At 39.9% G+C, this 22,527-nt stretch overlaps 1 protein-coding gene across 1 annotated transcript in view; it reads left to right on the top strand.

Moving 5' to 3' along the window:
- pik3r5 (phosphoinositide-3-kinase, regulatory subunit 5) overlaps positions 1-22,527 on the top strand; it is a 95,689-nt gene that overhangs the window by 42,608 nt on the left and 30,554 nt on the right. The window contains exons 4-8 of the mRNA XM_073025950.1: positions 4,156-4,224; positions 5,173-5,311; positions 12,959-13,028; positions 15,395-15,569; positions 19,691-19,844. Coding sequence (XP_072882051.1) covers positions 4,156-4,224; positions 5,173-5,311; positions 12,959-13,028; positions 15,395-15,569; positions 19,691-19,844 — 607 coding nt within the window. The remainder of the gene's footprint in view (positions 1-4,155; positions 4,225-5,172; positions 5,312-12,958; positions 13,029-15,394; positions 15,570-19,690; positions 19,845-22,527) is intronic.

The raw sequence follows: 22,527 nt of genomic DNA, 5'->3' as shown, positions 1-22,527 counted from the left end.
ATAAGGCTAGCAGGAAGGAGTTTAAGAAAGAAATTAAGAGAGCCAGAAGGGACCGTGAGAAGGCCTTGGTGGACAGGATTAAGGAAAACACCAAGGCATTCTACAAGTATGTGAAGAGCAAGAGGAAAAGACGTGAGAGAATAGGATCAAACAAGTGTGATAGTGGAAAAGTGTATATAGAACCAGAGGAGACAGCAGAGGTACTTAATGAGTACTTTGCTTCAGTATTCACTACAGAAAAGGATCTTAGTGATTGTAGGGATGACTTACAGCGGACTGAAAAGCTTGAGCATGAGATGAGAAAGAGGATGTGCTGGAGTTTTTGGAAAGCATCAAGTTGGATAAGTCACTGAGACAGGACAAGATGTACCCCAGGCTACTATGGGATGTGTGGGAGGCAAGGGAGGAGATTGCTAAGCCTCTGGCGATGACCTTTGCATCATCAATGGGGATGGGAGAGGTTCTGGAGGATTGAAGGGTCGTGGATGTTGTTCCATTATTCAAGAAAGAGATTAGAGATAGCCCAGGAAATTATAGACCAGTGAGTCTTACTTTAGTGGTTGGTAAGTTGCTGGAGAAGATCCTGAGAGGCAGGATTTATGAATGTTTGGAGCGTCAGAATATGATTAGGAATAGTCAGCATGGCTTTGTCAAAGGCAGGTCATGCCTTACGAGTCTGATTGAATTTTTTGAGGATGTGACTAAACACATTGAGGAAGGTAGAGCAGTAGATGTAGTTTATATGGATTTCAGCAAGGCATTTGATATGGTACCCCATGCAAGGCTTATTGAGAAAGTAAGGAGGCATGGAGGCAAGGGTCCAAGGGAACTTTGCTTTGTGGATCCAGAACTGGCTTGCCCACAGAAGGCAAAGGGTGGTTGTAGAATGGTTCATGTTCTGCATGGAGGTCGGTGACCAGTGGCGTGCCTCAGGGATCTGTTCTGGGACTCCTGCTGTTAGTGATTTTTATAAATGACCTGGATGAAGAAGTGGAGGGATGGATTAGTAAATTTGCTGATGACACAAAGGTTGGGGGTATTGTGGATAGTATAGAGGGCTGTCAGAGGTTACAGCTGGACATTGACAGGATGCAAAGCTGGGCTGAGAAGTGAGAGATGGAGTTCAACCCAGATAAATGTGAGGCGGTTCATTTTGGTAGGTCAAATATAGTATGGAATATGTATATGCATATGCTTATTGAAAATATAGTATGGAATAATAATATGGAATATAGTATTAATGGTAAGACTCTTGGCAGTGTGGAGGATCAGAGGGATCTTGGGGTCCAAGTCCATAGGACACTCAAAGCTGCAACACAGGTTGACTCTGTGGTTAAGAAGGCATACGGTGCATTGGTCTTCATCAATCATGGAATTGAATTTAGGAGCCAAGAGGTAATGTTGCAGCTATATAGGACGCTGGTCAGACCCCACTTGGAGTACTGTGCTCAGTTCTGGTTGCCTCTCTATAGGAAGGATGTGAAAACCATAGAAAGTGTGTAGAGGAGATTTACAAGGATGTTGCCCGGATTGGGGAGCATGTCTTATGAGAATAGGTTGAGTGAACTCGGCCTCTTTTCTTTGGAGCAATGGAGGATGAGAGGTGACCTGATAGAGGTGTATAAGATGATGAGGGGCATTGATCGTGTGGATAGTCAGAGGCTTTTTCTCAGGGCTGAAATGGCTAGCATGGGAGGGCACAGTTTTAAAGTGCTTGAAAGTAGGTACAGAGGAGATATCAAGGGTAAGTTTTTTACGCAGAGAGTGGTGAGTGCGTCGAATGGGCTGCTGGCGACGGTGGTGGAGGCAGATATGATAGGGACTTTTAAGAGACTCCTGAACAGGTACATGGAGCTCAGAAAAATAGAGGGCTATGGGTAACCCTAGATAATTTCTAAGGTAAGGACATGTTCTGCACAGCTTTCTGGGCCAAAGGGCCTGTATTGTGCTGTAGGTTTTCTATGTTCTAAGTGAACACACATCACAGTACAATAGACTCTTTTTTATTATTTTGTATATGTATTATTATTGCAGTTTGGTACTCATTTTATGTTACACTTATTATTCAATATTTATTATTAATTAAGCACACTGCTAAGTGTGTTTTTAAGTGTTGCTGTAACAAAATAATTTTCCACTTGAGACTTATAAACTACTATTATTATTATTAATATTAATATTAATATTATTATAATATGAGTTATCCTGCAACAATATTGAAACTGATAACTGGTAAACATTGAGTACTTGTTTAAACAAAGTATTGTCAATATTGCAATGGAATGAATTAAAGTTTGGTTAAAGCACAGAAAACAAGTTGAATTTATAGGGTCATTTTCAGCTTGGGAGTTTATGACTAATGAGATACCACTGCAGATGGCACTGCATCACAAAATGTTCTTAATCTTGGATGATGGGATGAAGGCTTCTCAGATTTGTTGATGAAGGAAAATGACATGGAAATATGGGCCATGAATAAATTGAAGACATCTTTTAGGGGGATATAAATGGATTATATGAGCCATCCACTTTGGTAGGTAAACAGAAAGGTAGTGTATTTTCTACATGATAAGAGATCAAAAGTTGTTAAGAACCAGCGTCCTGATTGGAAATTAACAGCCAGGTTCAAAAAGAAGTAAACTAACAGTAGTATGACAGAAGCAACACCATAGGACCAAAAGATGAAAAAGTGTCCAAAAGCACAAATGCATTCATGGTTTAAGGATCATGGTTCATGGTTTATAAGAATCTTATGCTGCAAACCTGGATTAGTATAACTCTACTTGTATCCATTATTGAGCTTTAAAAGCACGTGAAGCACAACTCTTGCTGTGTTTTACTATTATTGCACATTTCCTGGTGAAACCACTGACATTGCAACATTGGGTCAGGAACTTCGTGACGTGCTTCACCAAAACTTCCCTGATGCCATTTCCTTGCTGGGTCTCGTGCACACAATGATGTCATTAATGTGCAAGCATGTTTTGTGCTCTTACTTGCAAAGAACGGATTAAGGGGCCATTGTTATTAGCGATGGTACAATGAGTTGACATGTTGTGATAAAAGTAGTGAAATGATTTATGTTGTAGTCTGGGGTCTGACTGTAACCTCTGACTCAGCCCATTCTGATTGCCGCTGATCGGGACTCCTGCCTCCTTCCTTAGCCCAGCTACCCTGATTGTGGACCTAATACTCCCTGACTCATCTATCTTCCTACACCGCCTCCCCATATAGATAACCAATGGCTCTGGGGATCTGCGGGTTTCCTCTTCCCATCACCCAATCAATTTCTCATTGTCCCTTCCTCCTTCCCCGTTCCCCCATCCTAGCATGCTACTTCATGCCCATGTCACTCCACCCAAAGTTAAGTTACTATGTACAGATCCTTTAACATTGCACAGATAATCTGCTTTTGCAATTTTTTTTCTCTCTCAGTGACTTCAGCTTTGGCATGGGCATTACAAAAGCAAACATTTAACAGACTAAAATATGTACAACCCCATTTCAGAGCATCGATTTTCCAGTCTGAACTTTGATGTTTTATATTTAAGCATTAAAATCATATTTTAGATTGAACTTACAGCATCAGATCAGGCCATTCATTTCAAATGGATTATTATACTCCATGTGCCTCACAGGGATATTTACCTGCTCCCTATCACAGTGCACCGCTTCCAGGTAGGAAACATGTGGGAGAATCTGTTCTCAGACATTCTCTCAAGGGTCCGATTGATATAGGTAACTTGAATAAGGACCTGCACGTTTATTTATATTATTTTTACCTGTGGTGAATTGGCATGTAGCTAGGTTGACTGCTAACTACAACTAATTTCTTCTCTGCCTGAAATTGTAATAAACTTCTGAATACATCTTCACAACAAACCAAGGAAGTCCCCTCCCGTTATGTGGTTTGCACACATGAACCTGCATCCTGCCTGTTTAAGAAATGGAAAACACAATCACACAATACCCTTTCTAGGCTTTCATATTTTTTTAAAAATGGTAAAACTGCCTTTGAGTAACTGAGACACAAATAAGTGTCAATTTACGCACAAGTATTATGTACCCATTTGTTTGTATAACATGGCTTTGGTAAATGGTAAATCACTTCAGATGGTAATAAAATGTCTTACATGTATGAATAATGTTTTGCAGGTGCAAGAGATGTGTCAATATGAATTATTGGTGCCACTGGCTTTAATGTTTTATTCTTCCGCATTACGAGTGAGTACTGAAGATATACATCGTAGCGGATGATTTGTGTTGTGTGATGGTACTTCCATAAAATTTAGGAAGTTAGAGTGATTCATAAAATAACCAGTTTTTCATAGTGACGGTTTTTGTTTGTTTTTTTTCTTAAGATGGCTTCTTCTCTGAGAGATATTCACACACCTATTTTCTATTACCAGTGCAGTGAACTTCCTTTCACTTCTCCTTTCTGGCTGTCCTTTCAGTAATTTCCTTCTCCAATTTCTCAGCCTCTCATTATAGAGAAGGTACAATAGAGAAACAGGCCATTCGGCCCACTGTGTGCATGTTGACTAGCAAACACCCTAATCTTACCATAACCAATTCCCTCTTTTCCTCATATTCTCCTCTGATTCTACCAATTTACAATGGCCAACAACCAACCAACCTGTATATTATTGGGTGTGGGAGGAGCTGGGATGGAGGGACAATGGAGGCAGGAGATGTAGGGGGAGCTCACATGGTCACAAGGAAAATGTGCACATTCCAAACTGATAGCTACAGAGGCAGCAGCTCTACAAATGGTGCCATTATACCACCTGGTAGATAAGAACATTCTCCATCAGATCCTCCAAAACACCCTTCCTTTCATCCGACTTAATGCCCCCTATCATTCTTTAGACTCTGTTTTGGTCACTGTGAAGTCCCCTCGATATAACTTGCTACATTAAAATATTATTCTACATTTAAGAAGACGATCAAGAAGAGTGACTGAAGAATTCTGTTGCAATTTCATGTTTAAATGGTAGAAAATTACAAATAAGTTAATTAATTTAAAATATTTTTACAAGTTATGAAAATAGGATGCTTTTCCAATTAAATGCACTTTCTTGAAAATATTGCTGTTTCAAAATGATTTTTATTTTTTGTATTATGTATTTAGACTTTTCACATTTGCTTAATTTTCTGTCTGGTGGTTTGCAGACACCATATTTCCCTCCAGAATCTAACCTGCTACAAAATGCATACAGCATCTACCACAGTCTCATGACTTGGCCTCTACCTTATTGTCACATTTGCAAGGAGCTTCTATCATTTATTAATGATGAAATGAAGACACCAGGTAAGAATAGCTTATCATCAAAAAATTATACTTGTTGCGTCGTTGAGATATTACACAAACAGTATACAAAGACTGAGAAGTATTTATTTTAAAACTCAACGTTCATATGGACGATGTAACTATTATATCAGGCAGTTAATCATGTATTATTTGCTTAAGTTGTTTATGATTTTTCTTATCGAACTTCCATATCACAATGCTTGTAACACCAAACCTAACAGAGTAAAGGTTTTTAGTCAAAGTTTTCAGCCCATTAAGTATGTACCAGTCGTCAAGTTTCCACGAGCATTAATCCTACATTAATTCCATTTTAGTCTCCCAAATACCCACATTTTTCCAATCATCAACACAAAAGGGGCAATTTGCATTAACCAGTAAACCTATAAACCCACATGTCTTTGGGATGAGGGAGGGAACTGAGATATCCAGGGGAATCCCATGTAGTCACAGCCGGAACGTGCAAACTCCTCTGGGTCAGTATCAGAAGATTGCATTGAACCTGGGTTCCTGGAGCTGTGCTAACATCAGTACTAACTGATACAGAACCATACAAAAGTCTAAGGCACAAATATATAGCTAGGGTGCCTACGACTTTTTCACAGTACTGCATTTGTCAGCATGAAGCAGAGAGCAAGATTGTAAATCTGGCGGGAACAAAGGATGGTGAGAATGGTGAGGGTGGGGTGCTGTGGGGGGGGGGTGGTGTGGGACAGGTGGCAGAGTAGGAGCTCCAGGGGTGAGGGGGTGGTATGGGTGCAGCCACACCTATCCCCGACACACCAGGCAAGGTAATTTAATTCCAAACAATCGGTTAATTGAGTTATGAAAGGTTTCTACAGAGTGGAGACAGAAGCTGTCTTATCAGGACTGGGGAAAACTGTAACTCGAGGCCATCATTATAAAATAATCACAAAAAAATTGTGAAGAAAATCTAGAAGAAGCTTATTTACGCAAAAGGTGGTATGAATGTGATTCTTTATCGCACAGAGGCAAATAGTTTGGATGCATTGGAAGCGGGGCCTAGGAGATGTAAATGGGAAACACAGGGTTACACTGACAGATTTCACTGGATAAAGCATAAGCATCAGCCATGTGGAGCAGCATTTTCTTGCATTTGACTTCTAAACTCCTATTGTTTCCTGAAATGCAGCAGTTCTGAAACTGTTCATTAACTAAGAAATCTGAGGAATTTATTTCTCACTCTTTGTTGCATTCCTCATATACCTGGGAAATGTGCTCATCCACACCAACTTTCCTCAGAAGGTCACACCAAGAAAAAACATATTTATTTTCACTGAAAGTAGTATGAACTCACTCAAATATCTATACAATACCAGTTCGGAGATTCAGGGCTTACAACATGAATTTTAAAGATGTTCTGAGAAAAATAGAACATCCTGTATAAATATAGTAATGGCTTGTGGTTGATCTGCCTTAACTAAACAATGTTATATCAGTTGCAGCTTTCAAAAGGCCTTATGCAGTATGTGCTTTGCATTTTCACAGATCTAAACAAACCTTATTTAGCTCCCAACAAACTGAATTACCAAGAATCATTGGACCCCAGAATAATAGAAAAGAGGAAGTGCTTCAGTGCAGTTTGCCTATGAAACAGTACTCCAATTAATCCCTCCCTTTGCCTTTTCCCATGTCCTGAAAGATTTTGGTTTTCATGCAGCTCACTCTTAAACACTATTATTAAATCTATTTTCTGCACCTCTCGAAGCAGGCAACTCAGATAGAAATATAGAAAACTTACAGCACAATACAGGCCCTTTGGCCCACAAAGCTGTGCCGAACATGTCCCTACCTCAGAACTACCTAGGTTTTACCCATAGTCCTCTATTTTTCTAAGCTCCACATAGCCATCCAGGAGCCTCTTAAAAGACCCTATCGTTTCCACCTCCACTGCCGCCAGCAACCCATTCCACGCACTCACCACTCTCCGCGTAAAAAACTTACCCATGACATTTCCTCTGTACCCACTTCCAAGCACCTGAAAACGATGCCCTCTTGTGCTAGCCATTTCAGCCCTGGGAAAAAGCCTCTGACTATCCACACGATCAACGCCTCTCATTATCTTGTACACCTCTATCAAGTCACCTCTCATCCTCTGTCGCTCCAAGGAGAAAAGGCTGAGTTCACTCAATCTATTCTCGTAAGGCATGCTCCCTAATCCAGGCAACATCTTTGTAAATCTCTTCTGCACCCTTTCTATGGCTTCCACATCCTTCCACATCCACCAGAACTGAGCACAGTACTCCAAGTGGGGTCTGACCAGGGTCCTATATAGCTGCAACATTACCTCTCGGCTCCTAAACTCAATCCCACAGTTGATGAAGGCCAATGCACCATATGCCTTCTTAACCACAGAGTCAATATGTGTAGCAGCTTTGAGTGTCCTATGGACTCGGACCCCAAGATCCCCCTGATCCTCCACACAGCTAAGAGTCTTACCATTAATGCTATATTCTGCCATCATATCTGACCTACCAAAATGAACCACTTCACACTTCTTTGGGTGTTACCTAAATCATTTAACTTTCTTTCTAAATGTGGGTGACATGGTAGCTCAATGCATGACTGACCCAGGTTCAATGCCCGTCTTCGTCTGTAGGGAGTTTGTATGCTCTCCCCGTGACCACATGGGTTTCCTCCGGGTGCTCAGGTTTTCTCCCACATACCAAAGATGTACGGGTTAGTAGGTTAATTGGTCACATGAGTGCAATTGGGTAGTGTAGGCTCATTGGGCCGGAAAGGCCTGTTACTGCACTGTACCTCTATATAAAAAATAAAATAAATATATAGAGTGTCAGGTCACCTCTTGTTCCTTTGGAGCTTCCAATCTGAATGCATAACAGCTTGTTCTGGCACTTCTCTGCCCAGCCCTGCAAGAGAAAGCAGAGAGTCACGCAAACCAGCCTCCCTTCCGCTGACTCAGTCTCCATTTACAGCCAGAAAGCAACCAACAGAAACGAACACTGCTCCCGCCCGTCATCCTCTCTTCACCCCTCTCTCATTCGGCAAAAGATACAAAAGCCTGAAAGCACAATGCCACCAGACTGAAAGACAGCTCCTATCCCACTGCTTTCAGACTCTTGAATGGACTTCTCGTACACCAAAGCTGAATTTGTGATTTCTCACTCTCCCTCATCCCAGTCAGTTCATCTGCTTTCCTGTATTGCACTCTCACTGTACCCTAAACACAATATTCTGCGTTCTATTTTCTTTTGTGACCTTGATGTACTTGTATGTGTTTTTGAACATTTCAGTAAACATCCTTATCTTTATTTGCAAAGCTGCAGAATGCGCTTGCTGTTTCACAGCAGCCTGTTTGATGCTGCCTGCCACCTTCAGACATGATACCTACACCAGGTTTCTGTAATCCTGCTCCATTTATAGAGTGGATGATCTACCTCCCATCTCCTGTCCCCGTTCTTCCATCCTCTTCACCCTTCCCCCAGCTACATTCAGCTCGGCCAGCACCTGGTCATTCGACTCTTTGTCGCTATCCTCCTGAAGTCGAGTGTTTTTCTCATCAGCAGTATTTACAGGCTTTGTGGCATCTGCTGGCTTTGAAAACAAGTTCTGTAACCACAGGTGTAGATTATATATCATTTACAACTCAAGTAAACACTGATCACTGGGGTCATCTTTTTAGTCCAGTCTGAAAGTCACATCAAGGTTTGTGGCGAGAATCTTCTGAAGAGATTAGAAAACATTTCACTTAGACTGGATGTCAAATTGACCTTGAATATTGTCATCCTTTTAAGTGGCTCCATCTTATTTTTCATATCCAAACCAACTTGTTTATACTTTCTTGCTGCAACAATAGAAAACAAGTACAATATTTTAGCACCTCAGTCACACCCTTTGATTCAATACGGTTTCTTCTCTGGTCAGTACTCACCCCCCACCCTGCTCCACATCATGTGATTGCTGCTTTACTCTTCATGCATGTTTTTTATAAGACATCTAACTTCCTTTTTACATTGTCCGCAGATCTATTCTCAATCATTCTCCTTCCCTTTGTTATCTATTTTAGTTATCATATAAAGTATCCTCTATTCAACTTGGTTCTCTGCTGAATAACGAGTTTAGAATTTATCTTCCTTTTTCTGTTTCAAAATAATAATTATATCTTTAATCATCTAGGGAACATTAAATGCATTTCCTCAGTTCCCCAGTGTGCCTAGTCTTTGCCTGAACTACAGTAGATCTTCTTTCAAGGCATCCCACTGGACTTTTACAGTTAAATTTGTTAATCTTTGATTCCTTCTTACTGCGGCCAAATTCTGCTGCAAGATATTGGAAATCAGTCATGCTTCGGTTGAGTATTTCCACAATAAGTGTTTCCTTACTCGTTTCCACGACTACTCTAATCCCGATAATGCCTGTTTCCTAATCACATACAAGGGAAAATCTGCAGACGCTAGAAATCCGAGCAACACACACAAAATGCTGGAGGAACTCAGCAGGCCAGGCAGCATCAATGGAAAAGAGTGCAGTCAGCGTTTTGAGCAGAGAGCCTTTGGCAAGACTCAAGTGGGGGTCCTGCTGAAGGGTCTCGCCCTGAAACATTGTCAATGTCCAAATTTACACTTAGATAATTGAATATCCCATTATTGTTACTTGAAAGTCTTGCATGAAAATTTTCTCCTCCGTCTTCTTTCGATCAGTTAATTTTCATTTCTTGAAAGTACTAGGGATAGGAAAAGTGGTAGCTCCTTATGCCTGCTTACTTTTAATGATAAACCTTTTCTCTTTGGACCCCAAGGCATATCTAACTTTCTGATTGCTGATGCTACACTTTCATTCAATACCTCTGCCATAATCTCTCCACTGTTACCGTCCTTACCTTTCAAATATGTCAGGAATATTAATTGTCTATTATTAGAGCTCATCTGTTATCCAGTGTAGGCACTCATGTATTAAATCTGGGCATTTATGTTATAAACACTGTCTAGACTAATTCATTTTCTCCCTGTCTGTTTCCATTTCTGAAATTGACTTTAGTCCCTACTTGTTTGGTGTAACTCTCTGACCCTCTTTCCCATGCTTTATCCAGGTGTCACAACTGAGAACCGCAGATACACTTGCATCTTCAGACTGATTATACTTTTGGAAAAAAATTGGTTCTAGCTTAATTGTTGTTCCAAGATCAACTGATTGTTGCCCACTTATAGCAATTTGCATGCCATTTGTCCAAATGAACAAGTGTTTTTCTCTAAACCTCCCTTTAGTGTTTGTAAACTAATGTTGGTTCAATTGATTTTTAATTAGGAGAGCAAAAACGGCTTTTGATAAAGTGTTTATTCACTTTTGCTCTTTCCATCTTAAACTCATAGTTTCTTTTCAATCACCGGAATTGAATTAAATTCAGGCTTATGGATTTTTGCTCTGCCACAGACAGTAAACCTTGGATTCTGATTATGAAGATGAGAGCACTCTTCATATTCTTCACCTAAATACCTAGCTTAATCTGTGAAACTCCAGACACCAGCCCTGACTTTAACCATGCCTACAATATAAAAAGCAGGAGAATATCTGAACTCTTCATTAGAGTCTGTGGATCTTTATCACCCATTACTGTTAAGTAATATGGAGCTCACAGATTTGAAAGCTACCTTGTGTTTCAAGGACTTGGCCAGTGATGGCAGTGTGATTGTTCTGGTTTGATGTTGGTAACAGAATCACTTGAGTTGATTCTGTGGTCTCCAATTCCACAATTCTCCATTTGAATTTGTATGCATGCGTGCAATCAGTGATGTTTATAGAATACCAAATTGTAACTTACTTCCCACAATTCGATGATCACAAATTTACTGCATTTCATAATTTGAAGTGAATGACATATCTGTTAGATGCGAAATCTCTTGGAAGGTTCATCAGAATTATAAAACAAGATAGAGCAACTAAGCGGATTGTTCAACCTGTTTATTTGCTGCATTTTGTTCAGGTTGCTCCATTCCACATGTAAGTTCCCCATGGACCCATTTTTACTTGTCTAATTCCTGTCACCATAACTATACATCCCTTCTTCCCTAACTCCATATCCAGCGGTCCTTGAATCCACCAATATTGTTGACTTCAGCCATGACTAGCATTATGAAGGATTAATTTATTTCACATGAAATGTTTGGAGGATATTTGGAGGATGAAAGTTCAATGTGTATCTGCGAGCAGGTTGGTCCTCCCCATTCTGAATTGAAGCTGGACGTAACCAGAATCTATTCATGAAACTGCAAACTCTTCATCTTTACACCCCCAAAGCAAAATTTATTCTTCAAATCCTAATTTAAAATCTTAAAACAGGAAGCAGAAGTGAAAAATTCCGAACTATAGAAAATTGGGTATGCAAATAATCTTTATCAATGGGCAAACAATATGCTGTTTACTTAGGGGAATTCTCAGTCCTTTTTATGCAGTTTAGGTTTATTTTCTGCAACAGAACATGTCATGCCATGCTGTCCTTCCTGATCATCTCTGATGTTGAGATTCAAAATACCCTGTAACGATGCTGTGGTTAGTCTTTAGTTCCATGGGTCAACCGGGATTTGAATGTTATAAAAGGAACGTGAACATTCCACATATTGAGGCCATAGGTACACTGAATGAACAGTGTTAGACAGGCCACAGACTGCCTAAAAGGCACTCTATTTCTTATCTTTTACAGAAAGAGATTACCAAATGGATAAAGAAAAATATTCTGTGTTGTGCTTAAAGCATCCTCTAAGAGCTCTGTCAGGCGTCTGTACATTTTCTCTGTGACCACGTGGGGCTCCCCCCACATTCCAAATGAGTACTGTTTAGAGTTAGTAAATTGTGGTACTGGAAGCATGTCACAACTTGTGGTCTGACCAGTACACTCCTCACTGATTTGCTTTGATGCAAACAGTGCCTTTCACTGTATATTTCGACATACATGAGACACATAAATCGAACCTGTACCTTTAAGAAATGCCATATTCCCATTGAATCCTGGGGACTTCCGGCCCATGTTTGCTAAAAAAAAAATTGAGGAGCATTTGGGATGTTACTGAGAACCTTGAGGCCATGCTATAGAAACTCACATAACTCTTGATTAAGTGGGAAGGATTAAATCAGGCAAGGTGCACCACTAGCCATTGGCTGCCCAGCTCAGGCAGAAACTGTAATTTCCACTTATTGGCCTCAAATCCCACTAAACCAGTGGGAAAGCAAGTCATCCTCAAACCTGAGGGACGGTCTAAGAAGGAGACTTGGGGAATGTAGCATACTGCTCCTCAGTCATCTGCTCAACACTGAAATGCTGGAATACTTTTGGACTGACAAGATGTTTCAGAAAGATTTACTTCCTTGGTATTCACCAGATTTTACATGATAGAAAAGGTCCTTATTTTTTTGTATGTGATTGATGAATAACAGTAATGTTGACGGTATTCAAAATCAGGAAAAGTTTTAGAAAAGGAATTGAATTATTTCACAGTTCAGGATGAACAGATCTCCCATAATTTATATTTCAGAATAAACTGCTCAGTGTAATGTTTCATGATATTAATAAATAATTTTAAAAACCATTTGTCTTCTAATTGACAATGATTTTAATTTGAAGATTATTTTGCCTCTTAAGTTTTACTCATATTAATGAAATTGTTTCACCTTTAGGAATCTCATTCCAGAGGTTGGTGAGAGCTGAACAAGGATTAACAACGAAAAATCTTCAAAATAAAACACTGTAAGAACTAACTGCTTCAAGGAGTACTTTCAATATAAATGTAACGCCATGGCTAAATACTTCAAACTGACTAGAGCTTCCCTTTTTTTGACTTTGTCAAAGTATGTTCTATTGAGGGGAAAGGAGCAATGAGATGTTTGCAACATAACTGGATAAATTTCTCTACATGTTTCTGTATATGCTTGCGATAGTGTGCTTTTCCTTTCCCTGTGCCACAGGAAGTTTTAAGTGGCAGTGCACATGCTGGCTTATAAGCAGATCTGAATTATAACATTCCACCTTCTTGGGTGCACCTATTTAGAAATTCAAAACAATATAATTTTACATTGCTCTGGGCATCTGCCCAATGAATACTCAATATGGAAGTATGATTGAGATCCCAGTGAGGGCAGATACTATAATCTGCAGAGAAAAAGGAAACTGCTGCAGGGACTCAACTGGTCAGAAACCATCTGTAAGTCAGAGAGACGGGTGATATTTCCGGTCATGACCCTACATCAAAATAAGGCCATCGTCATTATGGGGAAAAAATGCAGCAAGGATCGATTGCTAAAAGTCCTTGAATACATTCTTTGTCTCAATTCTGCCATCTACTGGCATTGTTGCATTGCTTTCTTATTAAATGCATAGTTTTTCCTTTGAAAAAATTAATTGTTCTGCTTCTGAAATTTTTAACCTTTTATGAGCTTAAACCAGTTAATCGATCAATGAAATCTTCAGGCTTACTGTTCCAGTGGATCTTTATGCAACTTCAGTTGTTGAATTCTATTTTAATTTAAAGTTCCATGTTTTTAAGTTAATCATACAATGTTTGCTTCAAAAAATTACAGACTAGAAATGTTGGAATAGTGTAATGTTTTTGAATATAACGTGGATGCATTTTACCTTGAGTCTAGTTATGTGCGTTCTAAAACCTTCTGGGAAGGCTGTAAACCATTTATCCCAATGTAAGGAATGGAAATGTAAAAAAAAATTGTGCTTTTTGAGTATCTGAACTAACAGTAGAAAATGCTGGAAGCACTCAGTAGGTCAGGTAGTAGCTGAGAAGCAGAGTTAAAGGTCTTTTCATCTGGTTCTGGTGAATGGCCATAAACTTGAAATGCTAACTGTGTTTCTTTCTCCATAAAAGCTGCCTGGCCTCTGGCATTTTCTGTCGTTATGCCAGCTTTATTTGAGAGTACTAGCAATTGTTTCATACCTTGAAGGATCCATCGCACTTTCTGGACCCCTGGTTCTTTCATGCGCAATATATTTCAACAAATTGAGTCTGGGTTATCTGTATATAATAAAAGAGTACACAGAAATTTCTAGGCACGTACAATGATGAGAAAAACAAACCACAGATGTTTTGACATTGTGTGCAGGAGAGAACTAAAATCTCCTTCACCATTGTTTAAAAACCGCTCATCATTTTCTCACAAAATTATTGAATTCAGTTTTGTAGTTTTCTCAGCATTCTTGACAACTTCCCAGGTTTCCCCTCACCCTTCCACTTCACTGTTCTGCAGGCTTCTCCCATGCATCACACAGATGACACCTCCCATGCTCGATTGACCTGATGAAAGCATCCGACCCCTATTCCTCACTAACATTAATTTGCACACCTGACCATCCTCAACCCCAGTTCCTATTGGTGCCCTTTTCTTCTGACAATCCCTCCTGGAATCCAGCTCTAGATTCTGTTCATCCCTCCCAGACTTTCTACCATCTCTGCCCTAACATCTCCAATCAGCTCCAACATGGCAACCCACTAAACAGCACCACCTTAACATGGCAGAACTTCCAGCAGGTGTATTTCCTTCTAAATATCAGCTAATTTAAGTATCCAAGGGCACAGAGGAACAAGACCAGGAATAAAGTGGCAATTAAATAATAGATTTCCAAATTTAATTGTATTCTTTCAGCTACTTCAAGCAGTCAGCTCTGTTGTTTAGGGCTCTATGTCTTAGCTCAGACATCAATCCCCCTATCACTGAATTTTGAATTTCCACAATGTTTTCTACAGACTGAATCTTTCAGCTTCTCAAGTATAACATCTCAGGGTTGAACCCTGGTTTGGATGCATCTTGTTTAACACTGTCTTCATTATTTATGTTAGCAGTCAGAGTGAATAGACTAAGCTAGATTTGATACAGTAATTCAGTGCTGAAGTAACAGAATGCTTGGCCCCTTGACACACCCAACTCACAGCCAGCAAGTCTCGATTCTTTGCGACTTTTTTTATGCAACAGCTTCCAGTTAAATTAGATTTAATGTCAAAAATAAAGACATCTTTTCCAAATATTTTTCTACAAATCCTTTATTGTCATGGCAATTGAACGTGTGCTCGAGACCTCATACATATTTTTCTTTTCTCTCCCTTACAGAACAGTCCTTCTGCTTAATTCCTCTGAAGTATCCAGTGACTTTATGTCAGTCGCCAAGAAGATAAGCAGCAAGCGTCAGCCCCCAGGAGATTCTTACATCACCCTGATTAAGCACATGTACCAGGCAGTTTTTGGTGCTAAGTACAACTTGAATGATATTCAAAGTGCCCTTGAGGTAAAGAAGCTTCCTGTTAATGGGAATGAATATGAAATGATTCCATTATGTGATGACAGTGATTTAAAATAATAATACACCCTTGAGAAGAGCAGCAGAATTTTTATTAAGGTTAAATAATATGATCATAGTGACTCAGTCCGGACGTTACTCAGTCAGAGAATAATGTGAGGTAGATTTATGTTAATGCTGAAGGCCAAAAGCATGTAGATGAAATAAATCAAGTATGAATATTGACACAGAAAAAGAGACAGGTAACTGAAGGAACCAACCTGCATTGTCCTTTCAAAATAAAACACTACAGATGATGAAAATGTGAAGAAAGAAGAGGAGCACTGGAAGAACTCAATAGGTCCAGTCGCATGTGTCCAATGTTTGTTCAACATTGATTGTAGGAAAGTAACACTTGTAACAAAACCCTGAATAAGAACTGTCCACTTCCATTAGCCATGGATCTGGGATATGCCCTGATACAGTATTATTGAGGGCTTTTTGTGTAAGGTTCTGATCTAGTGTAATGCATTTTATTTAATTTCGGATTGCATCCCAGCCATCTATAGTACCCTAGCTGTTGCTTTACTGGACTAGAATTTGACTTGCGCCAGTGACCCAGAGTTCAACTCACAGAAATAAAGCAGTCCTCCGATAGTGAAATCCTCAAGTAATGTAGAGAACGGTTTTTGGTTGCATGATGTAATTCAGGGAAGGAAATGAGTCATGCTTATCCAGTCTGCTGCAATCTAGCCTCTAATATGCCTTAGGATGCTCAAGAGGCAATTATCAATGGGCAGTGAACTCTAGGTCCCCCTCTGGTCATTATTTGGACCCACTCACCCTATAATTTATCCTTGAGAAAGAGGCAACCCTAACTAATTCAGGAAGGTGAAGTGAGGGAACACAATCCAGACCTCATCAAGAAATCAAGAGAGAAAAGGTTGAGCAGTTTCAAGTTCCTGGATGTCAACATCTCTGAAGATCTATCCAGACCAACATATTGATGCAATCAATTACAAATAAGGCATGACAGTGGCTATATTTCATTAGGAGTTTGAGGAGAATTGGTATGTCACTCACAAATAAGTACCATAAGGAGCATTCTAATTGGTTGCATCACTATCTGGTATGGAGGGGCCACTGCACTTGATTGGAAAAAAACTGCAGAAAGTTGAAAACTCAACCAGCTCCATCATGGGCACTAGACTCCCCAGCATCAAGGATACCTTCGAAAGACGATGCCCTTAGGTAGCCTGATCACCTAGGACATGCTTTCTCTCATTGCTGGCATCAAAGATGAGGCAGCAGAGCTTGAAGACGCGTGCTCGGCCTATCAGGACAGCTTCTACCCCTCTGCCATTGGATTTTTGAATGGGCAATGAACCCATTAACACAACCTCATTATTTTTCCTCTCTTTTTGCACTCCTTATTGAATTTAATTTTTTATATATACATATATCTTATTGTAATTTGTAGTTTATATTATTATGTTTTGCACTGTGCAATACATAATAACTCTGGAACTCTAATAACTCTTACAGTCTGGAATTTTTATATAAATTTGTTTTAGATGTTTATTTTTTGTCTTCTGCATTAGTGTGGCAGTGGAAAAAAGTGTATTTTAGATTTCTAAACATTCATTTTTCAAAAAATTAAATGTTACATAGAATTTTTGTATTTTTTAAAAGAAAGTAACATATTAAGTAATTGACCATTTTTCAAACAAAAACTTGATTACTTTGTAGGTATATAGCCCAGTGCACGTTTAAACAAAAGTAACAAATGGCTGCTAATGATCAATGACATAACTAAATGAATTAATTAAATTGATTAACTGAAACAAATGTGCGTAGAAAGAATCAAACTGGGTGAAAGCTACCAAAACTAAAAGTGAAAGTGTGGCAGATGTGACAGTTTAACCTTCAGATCGTTAAATCTTGCACCGTGGCAAGGGTGAGCATAGCAACAATGCACGAGATGGTTATCCTACATCAGCAAGGTCTTTCCCAAGCAGAAATTTCAAGATGTGCCATCCAAGCTCTTCTGAAGAAGCACAAAGATACTGGTAAGGTGGAGGACCAGAAATGCAGTGGGCACCATGGAAACTGAGTGCAGCAGACGAGGGATACATCAAACTGACATCTCTTCTAAATCGGAAAAAGTCCAGCACTGCTATCAGCTCTGAAGTCACAGAAACCACTGGAACCCAAGTACACCCCTCTACAGTCTGGAGATGTCGTGTCAGAAGTGGTCTTCATGGAACTACTGCTGCCAAAAAGCCATTCCTCTGAAACAAAGCCACCTACGCACAAAATCCCAAGGACTGCAGTGCTGAACAATGGCAGCAAGTGCTCTGGACTGACGAGTCAAACCTTGAAATTTTTGGCTCCAACAGGATGTAGCTTGTCCGTAGAAGAGCTGGAGAGTGCTACATAGATGAGTATCTGCGGCCCACAGTGAAGCATGGTGGAGGTTCCCTGCAGGTTAGGACTGCATTTCTGCCAACGGAGTTGGCAGCATTAATGGAATCCTCAATGCTGAGAAGTACAAGCAGGTTCTCATCCTTCATGCAATATCATCAAGGCAGCTCTGACTGGTCCCAAATTCATTCTATGGCAGGACACTGGCCCCAAACATGGCCCAGGTCACAAAGAACTATCTTCAGTGAAAAGAAGAACGAGGAGTTCTGCAACAGATGGTATGGTCTCCACAGAGCCCTGATCCCAACATCATCGAGGCTATCTGGAATTACCTGGAGAGACAGAAGCAAGTGAGACAGCCAAAGTCTTACAGAGAAGAATTGTGCCAAGTTTTCCAAATGCTTGGACAACCTACCAGCTGATTTTCTTACAAAACTGCACGATGGTGTACCTGAGAGAATTGATACAGTTTTAAAAACAAAGGGTCGTCACACCAAATACTGAGTTGATTTACTTTTTAACTGTTCTTTATAGTAAATTTTTTTGATATTTAGAAACTTTTCATTTCATTATTTTTGAAAGCATCTTTGCTTTAGCTAATTTTTACATGTGCCTAGGACTTCTGCACAGTACTGTACTTGTAATTTATTGTTTTTATTGCCATGTATTGCAATGTACTGCTGCCACGAAACAACAAATTTCATGACATAATGATATTCAGCCTGATTCTGATTGTAACAACTCTGAAGAGCAATCTGTAGATTTGTAGGATAAGACAGACTCTCGGCTTCACAATCTACCTGGTTATGATCTTGTGTTTTCTCATTTACCTGCACTTTTTATTTCAGTAGCTTTTAAACTTTATTCTGGATTGTTATTGCTTACCTTGTTTTAGCTCGGTACACAGCGTGATCTGTGTGAGCAGTACTCAAGGTAAGCTTTTGGTACATGTGACTATACTAAACCAATGCCAGTGCCAATATACACTGGCATTTTCATCAATCCCAATGACCTCAGAATGACCACAACTGGTTTGTCCCTGGCCCCCTTCCATCCATGTAGTTTGTGGAACTTGAGTGAGGTGGTTTCATGCACAGCATTTCCATAGGTGGTGAAGTAATCTGATTCTGGAAAGGAAGAGTCGTCTTCCACAATCATTTCCAAAGACCAATGTTGTTGGTTGACATGCGGTGTTCTTTCAGATGCTGGTATTTACAATGGAGCTTCTGGAAGTGCTGGTTTAATGGCAATGTGTCCCTACCCACAGCCACAGTCACTAGTTGTCAGCTATAGTTTCTCAATAGTCTTCACCATTGCTGAAGAATCTGATTTCCCTTTCACCTATATCTTTAAAGCTGAGTTTTGGCTCCCCCTCTGGTCAGTAGTTGGAGCCACTTCCCTTCAATTTATCCTTGAGAAAGAGGCAACCTTACTTCTGAAGAGTGATCAGCAACATTTTGCAATCAATATGGTTGCCAAATGGCACATAGCAGGAGCCCACAAGAAAGACCAGTAACATCTATCTTACTGATGCTAGATCCACAATAAACATGGGACATTTTAACAGGCATACTCTGAAGTTTCATTTTGCATCCATGTGAACAGTCTAGTAGTTATTTGATATTAAATTGTGGTAGACCTATTACTACTTAAACTTGTTAGTAACTGTATTCCTTGCATGAAACTGTTTTGCCTTTTTTTTCCAGTGTAAAACTGCAAGTGAACTCTTAGAGATTTTTTCAAACTGTTCTGATACTATGGAAATTGCAGCTACTATGAAGGACATTGCCAAAGCCAAAGAACATTTAGTGGCCAAATTAGAGGAGCTTAAAGAAAGATATGGGCTTCTCGCAAAATCAGGTATGTAATTCATTGCCAACATCATGAATAGCTTGCATTTTATGCTCCAAACCTATTGCAAGCACATAGTGCAAGAAGTAGTGTGAAAGTAAGAATTAGAAGCATTTTCCTAGGCCATATTGACTTTTTAATCTTCCTCCAATGTTCAACAGAATAATTACCACCTTCTGTACTTATCAGATTTCAGCACGGGTAGCCTTTCTGTTCCTGCTTCACATCCCCAGCTGCTGTCTTCACCTCTATCCTCCCCTCACCCAATCTAGCTCCAACATCTTTCTTTCTGACTGCCTCCATTTACCATACACTTGCCTTTTGTCTCGCAACCCTGCCCCTTCCCCTACTTGGCTTATTTTGCCCACCATCAAACACCCCTCCCTACCTCACTCTCCTCTCGGTAAACTAATCATCAATCTCTCCCCACCCCCACTCTAGTCTTATATCAGCTACCTGCTCTCTTCCTACTCCGTCCTAATGCAGAGACATTGACCTACTTAATTATTCCTGCTCGTTGCTCCAGATTGGTCACTTGTGCCTCAGGCAGGATAATGACTGACTTAATCTTGACCTCATCATCACTCCCCTGCCTGTTCCTCCCAATCTCTAACTCTCCTGTTGGACGAAAGATCATCTCAGCCATGATTGTGGAGCTCCCTCCTGGTTAATGGAGAGGTAAAGCTCACAAATAATCCCTTGTAATGCAAAAATCTCTACCAGAAGGTACAGTAAGCCTCAACTTCCAAGGCGTATATGCTGTAGAACAGCCACGGATTCTGAGAGCCATGAATCCCACAATCATGTGTTGTGCTGGTAATGTTCCGTTTGCTGTTCAGATATCAGCTGAAATGGATGGTGGAGAAGTCAAGGGCCAGTCTCTCCTCTTTGTAAGGATGAAGTGCATCAAAAACAAACGGTACCTGATTTGATAAGCTGAGAGATGCAACTCATTCATCAAATGGACATTATTGCCAGGTGGAAGAGCACAGCTGTTCAAGAGAGCTGTTTTCACCATGTTAAAAGCCTTCTTTATATAACGATCTCCTTTCCACTGACCTGACAATTAACTACAACTGATGTTCAGGGACCTGTGTTTGAAAAATAATTTCCAAATACTCTCATGTCCCTGAATGCAATGAATCAAACCTTGATTATGTGCTAAAATAAATTAAACAAAACCCTTTGTTGTCGCAAAGATTCATCAAGTGAGTGTCTGCTAGGCAGGGGAGAGTTGCATTGGGTGATTTGCCCTCCAGAGTTCTTTGGGATAGAAAAAGAAGCTCTTCATATCTCAATCTTAAATAGAAGATTGAACTTTTAGGGAGTAGACAATAGACGCAGGAGTAGGCCATTCGGTCCTTCGAGCCAGCACCGCCCTTCAATGTGATCATGGCTGATCATCCACAATCAGTAACCCCGTTCCTGCCTTCTCCCCATATCCCTTGACTCCACTATCCTTAAGAGCTCTATCTATTTTGTTCTCAATTCCCCAATAAGTGGAAACATCTTCGTAGAATCATGCCATTTGCATAAACTTGGAATGAAAGCAAAAGATGTAATAATTTTCGAGGAGAACAGTCAGCGTCTGGAAAGGGGGGAGCATGGATGAGCTGAGAGTTTCTGATCAGCACTATTTTCATTACAGAAAAGTGAACAATATTAAAATAACCCAGATCAGAACAATGAGGCTTCAGACTTTTTAATTTCAGTTGATGCTGCACCACTGTTAATTATTATGTAACCTTCCCAATGATTTGCTATAAATTTTCTACAATATTACTAGTGTTATTAAATCTGTGTTGATCAAGCAATGACAATGGAAACACTGATAAAGCCATGAAATTAACAAGTTCCTAAGTTCTTAACAATTTTGAGTACATTAAGTTTGTACAAACAGTACTGGTTTATGTCTTAATAGCCTTCAGAAAAAAAACATATTTTTAATTTAACTTCACTCCTGATGAAGGGTTTTGGCCCGAAATGTCGTCTCTACCTCCCCCCATAGATGCTGTCTGGCCTGCTGAGTTCTGCCAGCATTTTGTGTTTTTATTATTTTTTTAATTTCTTTGTTTTAAATCTCCTTGTCCTACTGCCAAATGCAGGCACCTCCTTAATCTTCTGGTCCTTGAGCCAACCACAGGTAATTATGTCTAGCTCAGATAGGCAACTTGGTTGGGCAATTTGCTTCTGTGCTGTTTAGTTCTATGACTCTTTAATTGGAATTCCAACTGGAGTCCTTGAAAATGAGTCCAAAGATTGTGGGAACAATTCAATGATGGGTCGAGTGATGTTATTTCTTCTGTTTAAGAGCATGATGGTTGAAGGGTGATAACTATTCCTGAAGCTGGTGATGTGGGTGCTGAGGCCCTGGTACCACCTTCATGATATCATCAGTGAGAAGAGAGCACGGCCTATGTGGTGGGATCCTTGATGATGGATATACTCAATGGTGGGGTGGGCTTTACCTGTGATGGACTGGGCCATATCCATTACTTTTGGTAGGATTTTCTGTTCGAGGGCATTGGTGTTTTCATACCAGGTCATGCAACCAGTCAAAGTACTCTCCACCGTACATCTATAGAAGTGCGACAAAGTTTTAAAAGTCATGCTGAATCTTTGCAAACTTCTAAGGAAGTAGAGGTGTTGTCATGCTTTCTTTATTATAGGAAAGATGTCAACAAAATAGAGA

Source organism: Hemitrygon akajei, chromosome 22, assembly GCF_048418815.1.
Source record: "Hemitrygon akajei chromosome 22, sHemAka1.3, whole genome shotgun sequence".
Taxonomy (NCBI): domain Eukaryota; kingdom Metazoa; phylum Chordata; class Chondrichthyes; order Myliobatiformes; family Dasyatidae; genus Hemitrygon; species Hemitrygon akajei.
The sequence above is the reverse complement of the archived record's forward strand: the minus strand, read 5'-3'. Positions and strand labels throughout refer to the sequence as shown.